Below are 22,732 nucleotides of genomic sequence, written 5' to 3' on the forward strand. Positions count from 1 at the left end.
TCAAGCAATCCATCCCAAGGGCCTTTGTAGGAAGATCCAGTGTAAATCAGTGGTTAAACTTGTGGACAACCACCTAAGAGACCCAGGTTCAAGGCCCCACTAAGGATGGAAGTTTGCTGAGTGACCTACCTTGCAGGGCTGTGAAGAAGATATAGTGAAGGAGTGGTGACTGAGTACCTTTATTGGCATAAAATGGCAAAGCATAAAAGTAAAATTGTAGACAGTTCCAGTTACAGATTCCATCCTGGAAAGGCAGAACGGCGTAAGTCACTTTAGGTTGCCACTGGGGAGAAAGGCAGGGTATCAAATGAAGAAAACAAATCAATCAAGGCATGTGTTGATACAGGGCAGTTCCCAAAGACTAAAGGAACTATGTCTGCTGGCAGAAGCTCATGGGAATTGTAGTCCATGGACATCTGGAGAGCCACAGTTTGGCCACCCCTGCTCTATAGAAAATGAATGTATGATTGTGCTTTTAATAGACTCCCTCATTGCCCCCCCCCCCAATCTGACGCTGAAAGCTACTTTGGACAGTCTGCAAAAAAAAAGGCAACACAGCCATTGAACAAAACACACACACACACAGCAGAAGAGCTGTTTTATAGATTTTTAAAAACTTTTTTTATTGATTTTAGACCCAAAAAATAATCATAATGTGAAATCAACTACCAAAACCGAGAAAAATTGGAAGATTTAACAGCAGGAGTGAGATGAGGAGATGGGAGAAATCAAACCAGAGATTAAGGCGCAAATGAAAGGTGAGCTACTGTTTACAGGATAAACTGTGACTGTTTGTGATACAAGGAGTTCAGAGTAACATATACTGGAAGGAGGGACTCTCCTGTCGTATTCTAATTAGCACCTGGTAAGATAGGCTCAACCAAGTGTTGACCCAGATGAGCTCTGGGGGTCTACAGCCTGTTCCAACCACACTGTCACTTTTAACTTTAAAGCCGGAAAGCAATATGGCTTTGGCAGATAAGGAAGCCACCTGGCAGCCCCTAGGCTCTCCCTTGTTTTTTGGTCCTCTTGGAATAAATTGATTATTTTCCTTCCCTCCGAACAGTAATCAGCCGTTTTCGATATTGGGAAAACTCGTGTATTTCCAGCCATTCTGCAGGTTTCCTGCATGGATCCGAGTCCCTTTCAGGACTTCTTGCACCCGAGAACAGCAACGTGACGCATCCTGATCTCCAACGGAGTCTCAAGCGAGGAAACTCCCATCACTTCCAGGATCCTGAGGAGAAGGGAAGGTTAAGTGAGAAAAAAATCAGGATTCATTCCAAAACTCATCTGTTTGGTAAGTAAGAATTGCTAGGACTGCAAAATCTCCAGATTGCAAGCTGGCATGTCTCGTTAAAAGTTACAAGGCCCGAGATCTCTATCAACCCCAAGCTTGCCCTTTCCTTTAACCACTGTATTTCCAAAGGGATAGGGGAATCTACAGCTGAATTGCCTACTGCAACATTATTAGTTTTTAATGTGGAAGCAGCAGCAAATCCTATTTGTGCCACAGCTAGTAAGAGATCCATCAGTCGAGCTAAATGGTTTTGAGTAGTGACAGATTCAAGTGGGCCGCCGTGTTGGTCTGAAGTAGCGCAACAAAAATTAAATCCAATAGCACCTTTAAGACCAGCAAAGATTTATTCAAGGTGTGAGCTTTGGAGTGCAAGCACTCTTCCTCAGACAAAATGAACAACTTTGCTTGAAGACTGCCAGTGAGGGGGAGCTCACCACCTCCTTAGGCAGCCTATTCTACTGCTGAACTACTCTGACTGTGAATTTTTTCCCCTGATATCTAGCCTATATCGTTGTACTTGTAGTTTAAACCCATTACTGCGTGTCCTCTCCTCTGCAGCCAACAGAAACAGCATCCTGCCCTCCTCCAAGTGACAACCTTTCAAATACTTAAAGAGGGCTATCATGTCACCTCTCAACCTCCTTTTCTCCAGGTTGAACATTCCCAAGTCCCTCAACCTATCTTCATTGGGCTTGGTCCCTTGGCCCCAGATCATCTTCGTCGCTCTCCTCTGTACCCTTTCAATTTTATCTACGTCCTTCTTGAAGTGACGCCTCCAGAACTGCACACAGTACTCCAGGTGTGGTCTGAGCAGTGCCGTATACAATGGGACTATGACATCTTGTGATTTTGATGTGATTTTGATCATAAGTGTTAGAGATATAAAGGCAAAGGTAAATTGTGCCAAATTAGTAAACTGACACACCATCATTGATAAAGGCACTATTGGACTCAATCTTTGTTGAATAGTAACAGGATCCATGGGTTAATGAGGCAGTAAATGAAACCTTTGATGCCTACAGTGGTGAAAACTTCTAACAAATGGATAACAAAGCCATTAAAGAAACGCCCATGAAAACACCGGCTTAAGCCATTAATTCAGGCCAGGGCATAACATAACAAGGATATGTTTGTCCCTGCAAGGTTTCCCCCCCTGCCATTTTGTTTTTGTGTTTTGCTGATACGGATGTTTCTTTCGTGCAACTGGAACAAAAATAAGCTTTAAAAAGTCCATTTAACCGGAAAAATAGAAGTGCAAGGCGGGGTTTACAGACCAGCGCATGTCAATTATCAAATCATCACACTACCAGATCAGCAGAGAGTGTCAGCACATTTAATATCAACCAGAGAAGGCAAAATAAGGTACAGATCTCAATTATTAAAACCGGCAGAAAATATTTAACATCAAATATTTGCAGGGGGGAGAATCTGGAGAACTGGGGACAGAAGGCTGCAGTTGCTCTGTGTTGAGGGCGATACACTTTACATATGTTCAGAGACACTGCATTTTTCTCCTTAAGAGATAATTCCAGGAATCAGTCCTTATAGGGCAAGGGTGAATAAAGCTACAAGGAGACCCATGATTTTTATTTTTAGGTTGCACCAGCAAGGGTTGCAACGGAAAGAAGAAGCTTATTGGGAGGGGAATAGGGGCTCTGTTCCACTTGTTCATTTGACACCATTTCCTCCCCTCTCTCTGCTTCTCCATGATGGAGAAAATACGTACAGGGTACCATCTCTGATCAAAGGAACACAGGCATGTTTTCTTTAGGGTCTCCGGTAGGTTTATTTATTCTAGGCTTTTAGTTACCTTTTCTCTGTGTTTTGGACAAGGGCCTTGGCTGCCTCAGGGTCATCTTTGAGGTAGGTTTGGTACATAGAAAAGGACTGGAAATACCCCAGAACCGTAGACACGGTGAAAGGCACTGTGCCATAAATATCCATGACCCTGGAAAGAAATAAGAACAGTTTAGGAAGGGAAGAATCATCTGGAGGATTCAACAGCCTTCTGCAAGAAAAGTGGGTGGAAAGGCAATTTCTACCCTGCTCACGTTTGTCTTCATTCAGAATTCAGACCTGGCTGGATTTGGTGGGATATCCTCTCATGCAAGTGATCACCTGGGATGTCAATCTTGACTATGACTGCGACAGATGGCACTGAAAGAGTGCACACTACAAATCTCGCATATTTATTTCCAACAGATATAAGGATCAGAGGAATTCCAAAGGTTCTCCCCCTTTTCACCTGTGAAATTGTTGGAGGGAATGGTCTTATAAAGATGGATAAGCAGGCAGGAGCAGAATGGAGGGGAGGGGGTTCTTGGATTCTTTCATAATTCTTGTCTTTTTCTTTTTGCCATGTCCCAGCCGACTTACGGCTACCCCTCGTGGAGTTCTCAAGGGGAGAGAAGTGCAGAGCTCATGAGGTGGTCTCCCATCCATATACTAGCCCGTATGAGGGGTCACCATAAATCAGCTGAGACTCGACACCCAAAAAAGAATAAATTAAAAAAGGACAGGAACAGACAACAGCTTAATGAAAGTGATCACACTCGGATATCAAACCCCAGGAAAAGATCAACGGGTTGACAGGAGCATCGGCTGCCATTTTGGGTTACCAAGCTGGGCCAGGTGGGGTTCTTGCCCAGCAGGGTTTCTGATTGGCCACTGAAGATCCAATCAGGTGTGCAGGTTAAAAACAATACTGGTTTTAACAACATTTTCACAGGTGAAAAGGTTTTATTCTCTCAGCCCTATGTCCCACTGTCTTTTAAAATGGCCCTCTTCTCTCCTGCACTCTGGCTTCATCCCTGAAGCTAGCTCCACCTTCTTTGGCAGCCATTTTGGGCTTGTGCCCAGGGCTCTGATCCAGATTCTCACCAGTGCCCAGCCCACTGGGGCCCTGGGCACACAGGATGCCAAGGAGCTGTTGCAGGGCTTAGCCAAATCGCACCTGCACGTTTAGCCATCCCAAATGGCACCTCTGACTCACCTCTGCTTGTCCTGAAACAGCATGGCATCGAATACCATTTTGTACTCATCTTCTATGCAACGGACTTTGTCGTTAGCGTATTTGAATGTCTGTTTCCGAAACTGAGAAGGAAAAGGAGATCATGGAAACAGAGCTAAACCTCTGGATGTCCCCGCTCTATCTGTGAGAATCTCCCAACATTAGAGCGACCGTATATATTTTTGGCCCCCGTTACAAACACTGTATTTTGAAACCCATCCCTCCTGGATCATAACCTCTTCTTAGAAGAGGGATTGGGTCTGAGCTTGACTCTTGTGGCCCTCTCTTGGATGCTCAGGGATTGCCACTTTGGGGGCAGGGGGCAAATTTCCTCCAGGCCACACTGGCCAGGGATCCTGGGGTTTCTTTTTTTTTGGGGGGGGGGGGTAATCAAGGACAAGGAATTGGGGTCACCGTGGGTGGGCAAGTTGTTGTGAATTTCCTGCATTCTGCAGGGGGTTGGACTAAATGACCCTGGAGGTCCGTTCCAACTCTATGATTCTGTGTTTCTATGATTCAACCGTTCTATGGGGCAAATTTGGAGGATGCCTTTCCAAAATCCTAGAACCATGCTTAATTCTGAGTATCAGCTTTTGTGTGCATGCCCAGAAATAAACTTTGTTGGGCTTAAATTTGCTGCTGGACTCAAACTTGGTTCAGTCGTTTCAGACAGGCTGCCCAACTGAATCTTTCCAAAACCGTCTGTGTGTCCAACTATTTCCGTTCTTTGCAATCCAGCTCTCCCCCCCCCTGCTTCTGAAGTGAAACCTTCCAAGGGTGTCACATGGCTCTCGTTTGCAGTAGCGTGCATGCTGAGAAGTCAATGTGCATGAATGTTGAGACGCAGGAATCTGCTGAAGAGCAAGACACAACACTTGCACAAGGGAAAAGATATTTCCCATCACCTACCATTTGATCCTTTTAGCTGGAGTTATGGGGAAAGCACCAAAGACTTTGGCATGCAAAGCCAAAGATGTAGAATCAGGCTCGCCTCTCTCTGATCCGTTTCTCCCTAGCCCCCCCCCCCCCCTGACCTAGCACAGCATTCTGGATTCTCTTCTGCAAGGCCGACTTACTGGCTCACCTCCTGAAAGATCTCCGTCAGCTTCTCTGTACAATCTTTGTAGCAGACCTGCATGTCCAAGCAGTTGGTGGACAGCACCACGCAGCCAGAAGGCGTGAGGACTCTCTCCACTTCCTTCATGAAGCGCGGGATGTCAAACCAGTGGACGGCAGCAAAAGAGAAGATGAAGTCCACGGAGCCATCCTCGAAGGGGAGGTTTTCTGCAGGGCACACGCTGGGAGAGGAAGCAGGGAACACCGTGTTTATTGCTCATTAAGTGCCTAAATGCACTTTAGGAGACAGTGCCTAAATGCACACTGCCCCCCTGCTGTTTTCGAACTTTCTGTCTGGAAACGTAGGTGCCTCTGCAACAGAACCTCTGCAAATTACAGCGGATTCTGGGGCAGTTCTTGGCCACATTCTGAGTTCGGCCCAGGTTCATGGAGGCTATCATAGCTGGGGCACAGGCTCTTTTAGGGCCCATTCCGCACACATAGGATAATGCACTTTCAATGTGCTTTGGCAGCTGGATTTTCCTGTGCGGAACAGGAAAATCTACTTCTAAAGTGCATTATCTATTGTGTGCAGAATAGGCACTTGGAGAAAGAACAGCCCCCAGTTCACATGGGACTCCCCTGGGGGACAATGTGAAACCATAAATCAAGGCAAGACCTTATTTATGGCCCTGGTTTTATGAGATTTGCTTTCCTATTGGATACACCTCATCAGAGAGCTATGACTAGGCCTTAAATATGCCTGGAAATTCTCTTGGAGTGAATTTCCAACCCTGGATGTACTTTTGGGGGCAAACTGCAGAGAAAAGTAGCTCTAGATCCTTTTCTTCGTAGGACATCATCAACTGTACAGAGTGCATTGGAGAGCAATTAGGATGATCTCGGGCCTGGGGACTCAGCCCTATGAGGAAAGAATGAAGGATTTGGGAATGTTCATTCTGGAGAAGAGGAAGTTGAGAGGGGACATGTTGGCACTCTTTAAGTATTTGAAAGGTTGTCACTTGGAGGAGGGCAGGGAAAGGTTCCTGCTGGCACCATAGGCCATAACATAAGCCTGGCTGATTTGATTCAGTGGAATGCTGGGTAAATTCCCAGAATCCTTTATTGTGACTGGGTGCATGCCACTTATGTACACCCAATATGGAATAACGGGAACTTACAGGTAAGAGACATTTGGCGGATGGGCAGCTTGCTTGGCCTCCTCAATTTGAGCGTCGCTTATGTCCGTTCCAACCACTTTCTCAAACCTCTCCGCCAGCCACAGGGTACTTTGACCTGAGCCGCATCCCACGTCCACCGCCAGCCGAAAGGAGCTCACTTTCTGAGGAAAGAGGGACACACCCTGCCGTTCACACACAAAATCCTTGGCGTCCCACATGCCTGCTTTTCTTCCTCGTCAATAACAAGGCCGAAAATTACCCACGGAGCCTGCGGCCAGTTGGTTAAGCCGCTACGACATCCCAAGAAGCTCATGGGCATTTTAACGATGCCCGCTCCAAGGTGGCAGAGTCTGGCCTTCACTGGCTTTCTCCAGACTGGCACCAGATCTCTTGCCCCTTCTGCTCTGCTACTCTCCTCTCATACTGGTCATCAGCCGCTCATGAGAACATTATCAACTGGTTTGCGTGGCCCGCCCCTTCCAGGCTAAGACTGCCCACTGCAAGGGCCCTCCTTGGGGGATCCCCGAAATCCTGCAGCCAGCTCGGAAACCAGTGTTCTCCATCTTCCCAAAAAAGGCAAACTAAGGAGCAGATGCCAACCTCCAGGTGGGACCTGGAGAGCCCCTGGAATTCCAACTCTTATTTGAACTTCGGAGATCAACCCCACTGGAGAAAGCGGATGCCTTGGAGGGTGGAACTCTAGGGCCATGTACCCCACTGAGGTCTCTGTCCTCCCGAGACTCATCCCTAAATCTCCCAGAGTTTTCCAATCTGGCAGCCCTCCCCCTGCCACCCTAAATATGCACCCCTCTCCAAGTTCCCACCCCTGCCCCCAAAACCCTTTCACCAAAGCCAGCCTCCTCCTCATCCAATTCCACCCCCCCCACACACACACACACACAGATTTTAGGACTGTTCCAAAAGCAGCTCTCTCCCCCCCTCCCCACCTTGCTGCCCCCGGGAATTGGCCTCTGCTCCCCCCCCCCCTTCCCCAGCTTTGCAGACTGCAGGCGCGGGGCGGGGCCTCCAGGGGCGCGCTTTACCTTGCTGGCCAGGTAGGCGAAGACGGCGTCTCGCAGCTGCTGGGGGGGCGCGAAGCGGTACCTCTGGTAGATGGAGGCGTGCGCCTTGCCCTCGAACAAGCGCGTGGCCATTATTTGCAACGCCCACCGGAGCGGCGCTTCTGCAGGAGCCTCCGCGCGGGGCACGGGGAAGGGCCGCTCGTGGCTGCTGTGCCTGCTCCTTCCCTGATTGGATCGGGACCTTTGGACTTTCCGGCCTCTGTGTCCTTAGCTGGCCGCTCGGGGGCGGCGCCGGTGCCCGGCTGGGGAAGGGCAGGCGGGCGGGCTCCGGAAGGGAGGGCCGGCGCCGCGGCGGTTATGCAACGGCGGAGAGGCAGCCCTTTCCCCGGCCGCTCCGCCGCGCCGCTCCGCCTTGCCTGGCCGCCCAAGCCCAGGCTCAGATTCGGGCCTCGCGCAGACGCGGGTTCGCTTCCGACAGGACAGCGCCGAGTTCGAGCCCCGGGGCACCCTTAAGGCCCAACCGGATTGATCCAAGGGACATGGCTCCTTCGAGTGCACGCACACTTCCGCAGCCGCAAGGGAAAGGAAGCGATCCGTTAGGTGCATTTGCCTTTTGTGGCCTATGCACGTCGACTTTTGGGCCAGTTTTCTGCATTGGACTCTGTTAGACCTATAGGATTCAAGCAGTTTGCAGGGTTGAAGGAGCACGACCAGGGCACCTTTAAGACAACACAAACAACTAGGGATCACTCACAGGCAAAGCCACCCAGGGTTAATTTCATCTGAGTAGCCCTGTTGGTCTGAAGTAGCACAAAAAAATAAGAGTCCAGTAGCAAGACTAGCAAAGATTTATTCAAGGTGTGAGCTTTCGAGTGCAAGCATTGCGGAATCTATAGAAGTTACACCAACCAGAGAAAACGAAAGAGCTCGAAGGATGCAGTGGTATATGTTCACCACTAGGTGGCGGACTTTCCCATTTATGGAGCTGCCTCTTCATGCATGTAAAAGCACAATTTTAATAAGAAATAGGAAGTTTCAGAAGCCTTGCTGGGCAAGAGCCCCACTTGACCCCGCCCTCTTTCTAAATCCACTCAATGGGCTGCAGGAAAAGCAGGGGCTCATGGGAATTGTAGTTCTTGGGCATCTGGAGAGTGTAGTTTGGCCACCCCTGACACTACGTCAGCCTGTTGGGTGAGGACAGGAGAGACTTGGGTTCAGATCTCCATTCAGTGATGCGTTCCTGGGCCAGGCACTCATAGTCTCTCCGCCTAGCCCTAGACTACTTCACAGAGTTCTCCATGCACCAACCGGAACGTCTTCAAGGGACGGCATGAAAACACCCACAGATCAGGGAAATGTAAACGTTCAATTCCACCCGGAAGGAGCACATTTTCTCAAAAATGGAACAGCCCAAAGCAGAGGGAAGGGTGGAATAGGACAAGGTGTGCTTTGCTTAAGCTGGGTGGGGCCAAATTGGCTTGCCCAGCATTAATGGTAAGCTTTACGAAGCAGAAAATGAGTTATGGGTGCATTCGGATCATCTGGAGTTTATACGAACAAAGGTAGCCGTTTAAGCACCATTTCAAAGAAGGTCTGGAGAGGAAAGCAGGTCAACTGGGGTTGCTTCCGCACCAAGGATTCATGGTCATTCTGGAGCAAGATGTGTGATTTCTGGGGGCTTTTCGCACGCCTTCAAAATCGCACAATGGTTGCCAATTGAAAACGCTACAGATTTGCCATTATGCACAACGTCGTTGACAATCTGCCACACACCTGAAACCGATCTGCAAAAAGCGCTTCCTTGTAGCGCTTTCAGGGAAATCCCCAAAAGTGGATTCACCCTCCGGAAAGCGCTACACTCCTGCAACCAATCTGCAACACTAGCGGGAAAGTTCTGTGCGTTACCATTGTTGTGGTTTCTACAAAGTCCCTCCCCCTGGCTCTCTCCTCTGATCTTCCGACGAAGCGATCGCCATTTTTTTTTCTCCGAGCAAGCGGGGCTCAACCCACCAGCGAGCCTCTATTTAGAGGCTTCCCCGGCTTCAGTCCCTCCCCAGAGCTGTTTAGTCACTAAGCACAGAGAAGCCCGTTTGCTGATGTATTTTCCCTTTATTTTTTACACTGTTTTCGGCCGAAAATCGGGCCCGTGAGGGGGGGGGGATTTTTTTTTTTTCACTCGGGAGGAGCGTGGCAACGATAAAACGACAGCTCAAACACACCTGCCAGCTGGATGGGTCTCTCCGTTGCAACGAATCAACACATATTCGTTGCAATGGGTGTGTTTAAAAAAAAAACCTTTCTTAAAGGGAAAGGGGCTGTTTGGGAGCATGCTAATGGCTGCCCATTGGCTGCTTGACGGCCAGGGGCGGGACGAGCTCAGCAATAGCGCTTCCTTTCTAGCGATTTTTGCTGAGACCGGAAGCCTTTGGGAAACGATAGAAACGCAACTGGATTCCACTACAAAGTCAGGTATGCATAATGACGAATTCCACTATTTTAAATGGCGATTTTTCGTTCAGCAAACAATTTGCTATAAGGATCCCGGTGCGGAAAGCCCCCTGTTGTTTCTTGTCTTTTTTTTCAGCCTCTGCACAGCAGCTTCCCCTAATGTCCTCTTTCCGGGAGCCATCTTACCTTTCCAAACTTGGTTAATAGGATCTTTTCGGAAATACAAGTGTGTTTGCATGATGTATGGAGGGGAATGTCCTGCCCACAGTGGTATCATTTGGCTTATTCCAACCCACCACGGCTGCCATTATCCCCACTCCTGAAGGACTTTGTTCTAGATTTAAAAAAAGAAAATCTGTGATTGACATATCAGTGTAGTATCACAATAAAGCAATATGTCCATTGCTAGTTTTAAACTATAGTGTATCAATTACCAGATGTAATTGACATGGATGCGCCTTGAAATGGGTAATTGACACACTGAGGCAGCAATTTGTCAATTACTTTTCTTTAAATTCCAAGAGCCCTCCAGTGGTGAGGGAAGGAATGGCAGCTGCAGGAGGCTGTATAAAACCGCTTTGTGGATACTCCCCAATTACTACTGCAAATGTTTCTGCTCCTAGGGGAATCATCCTCTGTATTGGGCAAGCAAGGCAGATCCCAGGGTACTGAGTTCAGATCAGGCCAAAGCTGAGCACCCATGGGAATTATGAAAGCTGCTATTATTGTAGCTTCCTGAGAGTAAAAGGAACAAAGGTTTAATTATCCTGGGTTTAGAGAGGTGCAGGAAAAAACTGGTCTGAGCCTTTCCAGTGATGCCAGAGGGGAATCTTGAGATGGGGAGAAGGTAAAACCTGTAGGGGCTTTCCCAACAGACAGCTTCCCAAATAAAGAAAGCAGGAAGGGTTAGCAGGTTAGAGGTGAGCTACATCAATTAGACTTGTTCTCATTATATTTGAGTTGGGTCTGAATAATATTTATGTATTTATTGATTGCATTTGTATACCGCCGTCCCTTAAGGCTTAGGGCGGTTCACATAGAACGTAAACAGGAACAATGCATCAAACTTGGACATCCAAAGAACAATAATATGGGGCAAGCTCCATAAATCTATTCCTGGGGGCCTGTAGGAGCTGTTTGCAGCCCTGGTCTTGTTAGCCAAGACATTTCAAGAGAGCGCTGCTTTCAGAAACGGTATCCCGGGGGATGGAACAGTTTTAAAAGAATTTCTGGAATAGACCTTGTTTTTCCCCCATGGCCAAATATAGCTGAGCTCTGCCCACTTTAGAGATTTAAAGCCTACAGATTAAGCTGCTGCCCTTTGAACGTCCCCTTGTTGAGATTTTCTCTTTTTTTGTTTGCTGAGATGAAAGTCATTTTTTTAAGAATGAGGATGCCAATTGAAAAAAAACACATATTAAAGAGCAGTGTGTTGCTGGGATCTCTCTCTCTCTCTCTCTCTCTGATACCCCCCAGCCATGCGCTTCCCCAATATTGTTCGTAGCACTGGGGAAGCCTTTGATCTCATAGTCTTTCACAGCAACGAATCCACTGAGAGATTTCATTTGGGTCAAAAAGCAGTGATTTCTATGTCCATGCGGGTAGATTCTTGTTTGCATTACATCTTTAGGGCCATGCCCTGAGATTCTTTCTTAGACAGAGATGACTTCCTCTCTTATAATACTAAGAGGCACCCGGTGAAGTGGACAGGGGGTCGGCTTTAGTGGAAGGGGCCCTGCAGTGCCTGCAGAAGGTCCCAGGTTCAATCCCCGGCATCTCTGATGAGAAGGACCAGGCAGTAAGTAATGTCAAATTCCCATTGAAAGAGACAATGATAGACCCGTTCTCATTATATTTGAGCTGGGTCTGAAAAGTATGGAGTACACTACAACAAACCTACCCTGTTTAAGGCAGATTTGGGGGATCAGGACAGACAAAGTGAATACACACAAACAGACATGAGAGCCATGTGTAGTGGTGAAGAGCAACGAACGGTTTCTAATCCAGAGACCCGGGTTTGATTCCCCTCTCCTCTGCCACATGCAGCCAGCTGGATGACCTCGGGCCAGGCACAGTTCTCTCAGAGCTCTCTCATCCCCACCTCCCTCACAAGGTGCCTGTTGCACAGAGAGGAAGGGAAGACAATTGTAAGCCACGCTGAGACTCCTTTGGGCAGTTTCTAATCTGGCGAGCCAGGTTTGATTTCCTGCTCCTCCACGTGCAGCCAGCTGCATGACTTCCTCTATGCAGAGGAAGGCAGTGGCAAACATCTCTCCTGCTTTGAAACCCCAGTGGCGTTGCCATGCATTGGCTGAAACTGGGCAATCCTTTCCACATTTCTTAGACTTTCCCTAAGCAACATAACACCAGGCTGTCCCGATTTTGTCAGATCTTGGCAACTAAGCTGGGTCAACCCTGGTTGGTTCTTGGATGGGGACCTCCCCGGATGGGATGCTCTGCAGAGGGACGCCATAGTAAACCAACTCTGTGCAGCCCCTGGCCTTGAAATCCCCATTGTTCTGGAGTCTCTGGTGGTGACTTTAGAATCATAGAATCATAGAGTTGGAAGGGGCCATACAGGCCATCTCGTCCAACCCTCTGCTCAACGCAGGATCAGCCCTAAGCATCTTAGAGCACTTTACAGCATACCATTATAACTGGTAAGTGGTAAAAGCTGACACCGCGAAATAAAACGATCCGGTCATTGTTGAAATTGCACAAAATTTGAGCATCAGACTTGGAAACGTTGCCCCCATGAAGATCTTCGGAGATGTGTCATTTTAACCCGGATCTGCTCCCCATTTCTTCCCATTAGAGAGCTTTGGACAGCTAACCCTCTCACAATGCTGATAGAATTGGGGGGGGGGGGGGGACCTTGCCATTTCACTCTTAACAATCCAGCCCGGCCATGACTCACCAAAGCCACTGAGGTGGTGAGTCACATGCCAGCAGGTGAGCGCATCCGTGTGTGCAACGAGCCACCCTGCGCTTAATCAAGCCCCCTCTGCCAAATAGGGCTTTTTGATGCCTCCGCCTCTTTAGCCGGGATGCCCGTTCCGTTCTGTGACCTTCTCTTTGCCAGGGAGCTGCCATTCAAACCGGATCGGCGGGGGAGCCGTCGGTTGAATGGTGGCTGACAAAAGCAAACTCCTTTTAGAGCACCGATAATTCCTGGCTGCCATTACCTGCCATTAGGCGGCTGAATGCGGTTTGCTTCTTGACACCCCTCAAAAGCAGCTTCCCGTGGGGGTCGAGAGCCGCTGCGGATTTAATGGCGCCTGAAGCGGGGCCCGACTGCTACCGTTGTGCCGAGAGTGGTGTGGCCGGGTGGCACCTTTCAATTAGATGCAATGGATTCTATTCGGCCGGCTGGTGCAGGTTGTCTGAGGCCTCTTAGAGGGCTTGTGCTACTAGGGTGTTTGCTGCTTGCTGCCAGGTTGACGGCCCTGTTTTACCTCCTGGGGGGTCAGGAAAGTTCTTGGGGCTTTCTCAGGGATGCTAGAACAGGCCGGTTTATTTGTCGCATGGCACGTGTGGCATAAGCAGGAGGCCTGTGGGTTGTCTAGCGGTCAGACAAGCTATGTCTGGAGGTGGCTTGCCATGGCCTGCCTCTGCATCATGACCCCTACTGTTCCTTGGAGGAACTACCACTCCAATCCTTGGAGGTCTCCCACCCAAATGCTAACCAAGGTCAGCCCTGCTTAGCTTTGGAGATCTGACAGAATCAGGCTTACCTGAACTATCCAGGCCAGGGTGTTAGAGAAGATATTCTTCCGGTATGAGCCCCTTTCCTCCAGATCTCTGGACATTGAGTTTCCAAAGGAAAGTTGTGCTCTGAAATCTGTGATGGGGAGGTGCACCTGCAGCAGTCCCACAGGTGCACTGGGAAAGGGAAGAATGTGGGAAGGCATTAAGACTGGGATTCCTGGTTTAACTTTCACAAGTGTCTAGTCCTTAATCTTCAGTGTGCCACTGCTGGGCCTGATAATGTCCATGATCTTTGATGATGGGGCTTCCACATCTATGACAGCTAGTTTGACGCAAGGATGGCTTTTCTAAATACCTTGAATCTTCTGTCAAGATTAGAACTATCCAGAACCACAGCTAGCTGGGTGACCTTGGTGCCAGCATGGAGTAGCGGTTAGGAGTGCCAACTTAGAACCTGGTGAGCCAGGTTTGGTTCCCTGCTCCTCCATGTGCAGTCAGCTGGGCGACCTTGGGCTAATCACAGTTCTTTCAGAGCTCTCTCAGCCTCACCCACCTCGCATTCTAGCCCCAGTGGAGTGCACACTTCTGAAACTGAATAGACCGCTCAGATCCTAGCCAAGGCGGAGGGCCTGTCTTTTTGCAAGGCTATTGAAGCTTAAGTTCCCACCTACCAGCAACCATACCTCAAATTTGCTCTTGGCGCTAGCCGTGGTCCTGATTTGTGCTTGGCCTAGTCAGGACTTACCCACCCTCCAGCTTTCCCATTAGGATCACAAGACACATTGGTCCTCCCCCGGAAGCAAAGAGTTATGCAGAAGTTGAACTGGATAGGCCCTCTGGAATAGGTTATGCAAACGGAGATGAAGTTGCTCCCTGACTTGGATAGCCCAGGGCCTATTCTGCACACAATAGATAATGCACTTTCAATGCACTTTAGAAGTAGATTTTCCTGTTCTGCACAGGAAAACCCAGCTGCCAAAGCACACTGAAAGTGCATTATCCTGTGTGTGCGGAATGGGCCTAGGTTAGTCCAAGCTCTTCAGACCTTAGAATCTAAGACTGATCGATCCTGTTTAGGAAGGGATGGGTGTCCACCAAAGTGATTGAGGGTGCTACCAAGCAAAAGACCACCTCTGCTCCCTTTTGCCTTGAAAACCCCATGGTCCTAGGATCTCCATGATTCGGCTGTGACTTGCTGGCCAATATTATTATACAGCTCGTGGGGCCCAACTTTTCTCGGTCCCAAACTTTTAATTTCTTTCAGCACAGACGCCTGTTGACTATTTCTAAGCAAGTGGTCCCTTCCTCTTTTTATCCAACATTGGATCGATGTGGAGAAGACTTCCCTTCCTCACCCTAACAGAACTGTAGCCAGATGTTCTGCAAAAAACTGAGATGGTCCTGTGTGAAACAGGAAACACACACCTTTCACTTCCCGGAGCCAGAAGAAGGTGACCTTCAGTGGAATCTATTTTGCTTGATTTTGCATCTTTGCAAAACCTTGTAAGGCAGTGAAAGGGAGGTCTTCTTAGCTTACAAGCTGTGTCGCTGTGACCCAACTGTTCGAGAACCTCCTGACCCAGCATATGGATGACCTTCCCCAGTCTGGTTTCATTCTTCAATCTGCCAGGTGCATTCAAAATGCATGAGGAAAAGGATCCATAGCAGGGGAGTTAACCTACATATGACATATGCGAAAAGGTCAGTTTCTGAGCTGCAGATTCCACTCAGTTGGAGGTTGGATCCTGACCCAGCAGGTAGTTGTGAGTTCCTGCATTGTGAAGGGGTCATCTAATCCAACCCCCTTCACAATGCAGGAACTCCCAACGACCTGCCCATGGTGACCCCAGTCTCATGCCCAAGTGATCCCCTCCACCAAAAATCTCCAGAATCCAGCCTGGATAATAAGGAGGAAAAGGAGGAGGAGAGAGCTGAGAGAAAGGCCAGGATCAAAATGCAATCCCAGCATAGCTGGAAACAAAAATGGAATGGATAGTTAAATCTTGCACCTGGCGGCCGTGCTCTTGGGAAACCTTTCCTCCTGTCCTCCTCTGTGTTTAGGGGTGCAAAAGTTCATTCCAAGACGTCATCTGCCGACCAGATTTTTAAAAATAGAAAAGAAAACAACTAAAAATAGCCACTGAGGAGGATCTTGGCAGCAGAGCGGTGTTTGAAAAGACAATAAAACTCCCCGGGATGAGCCTCCTTCCGTGGAAATCTTTATGCCAGTCCTGCTGCTCGGCTTCCGGGGACTCTGTGGGTTATTTCCCCATGACCTTTGCCTCCCTTCCATCCACAAAGCTCCCTTGTGGATCTCCTCCAGAGGGATTATTTCCTCCCACCGCCAAAAAGGACGTAACCAAAAAAATATATATATCTGTGGTTTGCAGCTCAGGCCTGGTAATCCTCTGAATGCCGTGGGGTCGGCTGGAGCAGCTCAGCAGGGCTTTAACGCGGCTTGTGCCCCACTCCTGTGTGGAAAACAGAGAGTCTCTTGGGTGGGGGTATGGTTGCCATCCTCCAGGTAGCACCTGGAGATCTCCCGCCATTATGGCTGACCTCCAGATGACCGAGATCTGTAGGCTAGATAAATGTTCTAAAGTACTTATTCATTTGTTTCTTCTTTGTTATGATTTCACACTTCGAATCCACAAAAGTCCCAAGTGTTCTATTTTCATTTTTTTCCATTTCTTAACTATGATCAACAATCAAAACGGTATTCTGCCCGTTTTCCTGCACCTTCATCAGTGATTGTTAATCTTAATACTCATAGATACCTGCCTGGGTTTATGGTATGACCCCAATGCTTACAGGCAGAAATATTTAAGAAAGGGAAAATCTGGAAAGAGAACTCTTGGGACGTTTGTTGATTAAAACTGCAAAATCGTAACAAAGAAGAAACAAATGAAGAAATACTTCAGAAAATTTATTTAGCCTACAGATCTCCTTTTGTCTTGGGTTCATGCTGAAGCTAAAACATCCAAAACAGAAGAAGGACAGATTGTCTTTTCTGAGTATAATTATTTTTCACTATAATATTTTAAAGGTATGTCCTGTTTTTAGCCTTGTAAGGGAGAAATCCCAAGCATATTTTTCAAAAATAAGTCTCGTTCTACTCAGCAGGGCTTGCTCCCAGTAGGGCTGTGTTGGGACTGCAGCCAAGGGATCCTTTAAAAACACACACAATGTCAGAATGTTTCATCTCATGAGGCTGCTTCTATTTAATAAAGAATAGCAGCCGTTCAAATACACAGAGCAGAGCTCCTTCGTCTGTTTAAGGCAGTGTTTGTTCTATGCTCGTAACCCAAATCCATTTCCTGGCGGGACAGGCAGGTTTGGCAGGGGTGGAAGGAAAATATGACAATTCTACATATGTGTGCACGCAACCGAGTGTTCTTTTTAAAAACGTTGCCCTCCAAAGCCTCCTCCAAATTTGGACAAAAGGGGAACTGTTCTTTGCCAAGGATAGAAGGCGGGTACAGTGCATCTTGGTGAGCGTCTTTGGCCCGGTCCAGCCTGCGCTCATCAAATCTCAGAACTTAAGCAAGGTTGGTCCCGGTTAGTCCTTGGCTGGGAGGCCACTGAGAAAGTCCTGGTTAGTCTTTGGCTGGGAGGCCACTGAGAAAGTCCCGGTTAGTCCTTGGCTGGGAGGCCACTGACAAAGTCCCGGTTAGTCCTTGGCTGGGAGGCCAATGAGAAAGTCCCGGTTAGTCCTTGGCTGGGAGGCCACTGAGAAAGTCCAGGTTAGTCCTTGGCTGGGAGGCCACTGTGAAAGTCCCGGTTAGTCCTTGGCTGGGAGGCCACTGAGAAAGTCCAGGTTAGTCCTTGGCTGGGAGGCCACTGAGAAAGTCCCGGTTAGTCCTTGGCTTGGAGGCCACTGAGAAAGTCCAGGTTTGCTACACAGAGTCAAGCAGACAGAAGGATTTGTCCAGCCACTGCTTGAAGACGGCCAGCGAAGGGAGCTCGCTAACTCCTTAGGCAGCCAATTCCACTGCTGAATTGACCTGAGAGAGGGAACTATCAGAAAGGAGAAAGAACTTGAGCTGGTGGCCCAATCCACACAAGGAGAGATGGTCCCCTTTGGCTGAATCAAAGGGTAGCTAGTCCTTAGTGAATCTTAGCGTTGCCAACTCTGGTTTCGAAAACTTCTGGAGGTTTGGGGACAGTGCCCTGGGAGGGTGGCTTTTGAGCCGGGAATCTGATTCCATAGACCTGGCCTTCAAAGTGGCCATTCCCTCCAAGGGAGGGCGCTGTTTGTCATTCCAGGAGGCCTCCAGCTCCCACCTGGAGGCTGGCAAGCCTTTGGGGTCTTTCTGAACTGAGATACCCGGTGGATTAACCAGAGGAAAAAAGGGATCTGATCCTCTTTATTCTGTTGCTGAAAACAGGAAATCATTCTTTAGGGATCCCAGTGCATCAATGCCAGCCTCACAGTGACGGAGGCAAAGGTGACGTTGAACTCTCTGTTTCATACTGTCACTGTTAGAATATCCCCCCACCCACCCCCGTTATCGTCTTTGAAGCTGTGCTAAAATCCCAGGGGGACAGATGGCAAAGCTGGGGCTTCGGCATCATTCCATCCCAAAATATAGCCTTGTTCATGACCATCTCCAGCTACCACAAGGGTAGTGTGCGTGTGCGTGTGTGTTTGAGAGCTTCCCACGCTGGATTTGAAGGCGGGCAGGTCTGCCGCTTGGTTCAAAATCCAGTGCTTTAACGCAATTGTCCTCATGTGTTGCTGGTGCACAATAATCGTGTGCCTTGTGCCTTGATGTATTTTTAAGTGGCTGCCGGTTTCTGGTAGTCGCATCTTCTGTTCTAATAGTCCAGAGTGGTCTAATCGGTGGATACTTAAATCTGCAAATCGGGGCCATTCTAACATTAACCCGATAGTTCTGCAAACTTGGGGGACACCCCAGGACTGCAGAGAAACATGAAAGTGTTTTTATTATGATGATTACATTGGAGAGGCTTAAATCCCCCTAAAAACAAAAGTGTTGTCTGGCCATGGGCAGGCAACACACTTACTTTCTCCTCTTTTGGTGAGCATCACCATTGGTGGTGGGTTGGCCAGGAGCTGTGGTAGGCCTGGCAGTGACCCTGTTGACAGTGGGAATAGTCAGGAACCACTGCAGCTCAGGCAGTGTTACCAGTGGTGTGCGTGGGGAAAGGGGAGGAAATGATCCTGCTGCAGGTCTGTTAACAGTATAAAAGGTAAAGGTATCCCCTGTGCAAGCACTTGGTCATGTCTGACCCTTGGGGTGACGCCCTCTAGCGTTTTCTTGCCAGACTCAATACGGGGTGGTTTGCCAGTGCCTTCCCCAGTCATTACCGTTTACCCCCCAGCAGCAAGCTGGGTACTCATTTTACCGACCTCGGAAGGGTGGAAGGCTGAGTCAACCTTGAGCCGGCTGCTGGGATTGAACTCCCAGCCTCATGGGCAAAGCTTTCAGATGGCTGCCTTACCATTCTGCACCACAAGAGGCTGCCAACAGTATAGGGGAAGTGAAAACTGAAAGGGGAGAGAGTTTCCCTCATGAGAACTTGTTTGTATGTATTTAATTTATAGAATTTTATAGACATAAAAAAGAGTCAGCTTGGTGTAGTGGTTAGGAGGGGCGGCTTCTAATCTGGCAAGCTGGGTTTGATTCCCAGCTCCACATTCAGCCAGCTGGGTGACCTCCGGCTAGTCACAACCCTGACAGAGCTGTTCTGACAGCATTAATCTCAGGGCTCTCTCAGCCTCCCCTACCTCACAGGGTATCTGTTGTAGGGAGAAGAAAGGGAAGGTAATTGTAAGCCGCTTTGAGACTCCTTGTAGAGAAAAGCGGCATATAAAAACCAATTTTTCTTCTAAAAATACTTGTATGTGTGGGTGTAGGCATGTTTTGACAGATTTATTTTATTTGTACTACTTTAAAGAATTGAGAGATTTTTATATTAAGGCTGTCTTTGAGACAGATTTCTGAGTTAATGCTTGTGAACAACATGCTGTGGCAGATCCCCTGATGGTTATGGATATTTCGAGGAAGCGAACACAAACTGTATTAGGATTATTAATTCAATAAATTTCTGCTGTCCTCTATTGTACCATTGGGTTATTTTGCCTCCCCCTCCTCTTCAGTCATTTGACATACAGAGAATTATTGGTCTCAGAGGAGGTTAGTTGTTATGTCCCTGAATGAGTCACTGCTACCGTCTAAACCAGGACTCAGAATTGTGACTCACGCCAAAAACGGTGAAAAAAGGTCTCCTGCAAGGGCACATCAAGGCAAAATGTCATGGATATTGAAGCGTTTCTCTGGTTTTTTTATGGTGGGAGGGGCAGAATTACAGAACTCACTTCATGCTCCCCGACCCCACTCCTGGGGCAAGCCGCTGAACCTCTGGATGCACCAGAAGGAGGCAGCCTGGTGTGAGTGGCGAAGAAAGTACTGAAATGTTTTATCCCCAAATAGGTAAGGCGCCTAAACAGTCTTTGCAGGCTGTCATTACAGGCATTCAGGCAGGAGCCCTTGTTGAGGGCTCTCTGTGGATGGGTGGGAAACTGCCCATAAAAATGATCATTCTGCACCGGACATCTATCCATTTTGATCCTGCTCTTCCTCCTGGGAACGCAGGGCAGGATGCATGCCCCTCAGCTTCGTGCCACAACCCTGTAAGCTGGTTTAGGCCCAAGGATGCTCGCTAACTTTCAAGTGACTCCTGGAGATCTTGCAGAATTGCAACAAATCTCCAGCCCATCGCGGTCGGTCCCCCTGTAGAAGACAGCTGCTCTGGAGGGTGGATTCTAAGGCCTTATATCCTGCCAACCCCAGACTCCACTCCCAAATCTCCAGGGAAAACCCCCAATCCAGAATTAGCACAAAACAAGTTAGAACGTTCTCCTCTCCTTGGTTTTAGCCTCACAACCACCATGCCAGGTAGGTTAGGCTCAGTGTCTCCGACTGGCCCAAGCTCCCATGGCAGAGTGGGGATTCGAAACTGGGTCTCCCTAGTTTGACACTTTAATATCTGAACACGTTCTGCATGGCCTGCCAGACAGAGCTCCTCCGCCGGACCTGCAGTCTCTCTCTCTCTCTCTCTCTCTCTCTCTCTCTCTCTCTCTCTCTCTCTCTCTCCCCCCTCCCTCCCTCCCTCCCTCCCTCCCTGCCTGCCTGCCTGCCTGCCTGCCTGCCTGCCTGCCTGCCTATATCTATCTATCTATCTATCTATCTATCTATCTATCTATCTATCTATCTATCTATCTATCTATCTATCTATCTATCTATCTATCTATCTATCTATCTATCTATCTATCTATCTATCTATCTATCTATCTATCTCTATGCCAGAAGGTCTTGCAGGAGACAATAATAACATACAATAAACCCCCCTAAAAACACCCCATACGTTACAATTAATCAGATGGCGATCTATTCTTATAGGAGCTCTAATCTCCCACCCCCGTTCAGCCCATGGGTCAAGTTCTCTTTAGGCCCACTGCTGGCTCTCCCCCCCATCCCATGCCCCCTCCTTCTGACCCCTCCTACTTCCTTGTTATATAGCAACAAAATAGAGTGTGTGTATCAGTGTTGCTGAATGGGTTTTTTTATACTGGAATGAATTGTAATCTTGATTGAGATGTTCACCACCCTGAGATGGCGAGTCCGAGAGGGGTGGTATACAAATTAAATAAATAACCCACTACACCACGCTGGATGCAGGCGGATGTTTTAAGTGTGTTATGGCTTAAGATCCCCATTCAGATAGACTGCTCCTGCACAGAAGCTGTTCCCCAAACCTTGTCAGTGCAGGCTAAACTGGACCACCATCCTGAGCTGGTTGAGCTTAGGGATTTATTTGTTTTTTAAGACACTGCTTTGTGGAGTACAGATACAGGATTTGACTTGGCAGTGCTGAAAACCTGCTAGATAGTCGCCCGTTTATTTCTGTGTCCTGCGCCCAGATCTGAAATTCCCCTCTTATGTTTAACCAAACAGCTATGTTTGTCCTAAAAGACGTTGATTGTGTAAAATAAGGAGTCTGTGTCAGGGCGCAGTTGGACAGGAACATGCTAATAAATGTGTTTTTGACGCTTGGCAGGGACAGTTCTTGGCTCTGGGTTTATGTGTATTTTGACAAGGGAAAAGCACAACATTCATCTTGAGGTTCCAGGCCCAGCGCAGCAGTAACAACAAACTAGACGCTAAGATTCTGGCTTGCCTCTCTGCCCCCTTTTTTCTTTATTTGTATTTATTTGTATTTATTCCCCACGTTTACTGCTCAAAAGTGGGTTTTCTACATGGCTCTCTTCACAAGAAGACCCCTGTACGGTCGGTGAGGTGGCAACCAAGGGACGGACCCAGGACACGGAAGAGCGGGGAGTCAAGCATGGTTCTCCCGGATCCTAGTTTGATATGCTGAAGGGGTAACCCTTGTTCTGCCACCCTCCCGTTTTTAAAAAGCTGCAGGACAATCTGGTGGAGCCGTGGATCTCATTCGACCGACCCTGTCTGCCCCCCTCCCCATAATCTGAGGGATGCACAGACTGTGGATCAAGCTGCCTTTCAAGGGACAGGCTCCAGGAGATCATAAAAAACGGAGAACCTACAGGTTTGGGGCCCCTGGTTCCTGGGGTTTCTAGTTTTCTCCAAAAAGGGTTTACCCTTGGCTCCCTGTTCAGCCACCGAGGCTTGCCTTCCCCTCCCACAAAGCAGTTAATAATGTAATGGCATCTGTTTTCTTTTGGACAGAACATTTCCACCCTCTCTTAATCCTGGGTTCAGCTTATGTGCTTGTTGACAGCTGAATGGTTTGAGGTCGTAAAGCAAAAACGTCCATTAATCCTTGGGAGCGGGGCCAAAATCCACCGGAGACTGGTTTGCAAGGCAGTAAATAGCTACTAAACAGCCATTGGTGGTATGAGAAAGGTGGTGGGAGTGATGGCTCAGAAGAGGGCATGAATGGGGGGAAGCCGCCTCTGGGAAGGTAGGGGAGAAACTGGGGATGGTGGGGAAAATTATGG

At 48.4% G+C, this 22,732-nt stretch overlaps 1 protein-coding gene across 1 annotated transcript; it reads right to left on the reverse strand.

The window, feature by feature from the left end:
* Positions 1-597: 597 nt before the first annotated feature.
* On the reverse strand, positions 598-8,063 carry LOC143824547 (putative methyltransferase DDB_G0268948). Its single transcript, XM_077311932.1, has 6 exons — positions 7,591-8,063; positions 6,548-6,708; positions 5,395-5,608; positions 4,293-4,393; positions 3,111-3,248; positions 598-1,237 (listed from the first exon to the last, which is right to left on the reverse strand). The coding sequence occupies exons 1-6, from the start codon at positions 7,699-7,701 to the stop codon at positions 1,147-1,149; spliced, it is 816 nt and encodes a 271-aa protein (XP_077168047.1). The 5' UTR covers positions 7,702-8,063; the 3' UTR covers positions 598-1,146.
* Positions 8,064-22,732: the final 14,669 nt, after the last annotated feature.

The sequence above is a fragment of the Paroedura picta genome, chromosome 15 (assembly GCF_049243985.1).
Source record: "Paroedura picta isolate Pp20150507F chromosome 15, Ppicta_v3.0, whole genome shotgun sequence".
Lineage (NCBI taxonomy): Eukaryota > Metazoa > Chordata > Lepidosauria > Squamata > Gekkonidae > Paroedura > Paroedura picta.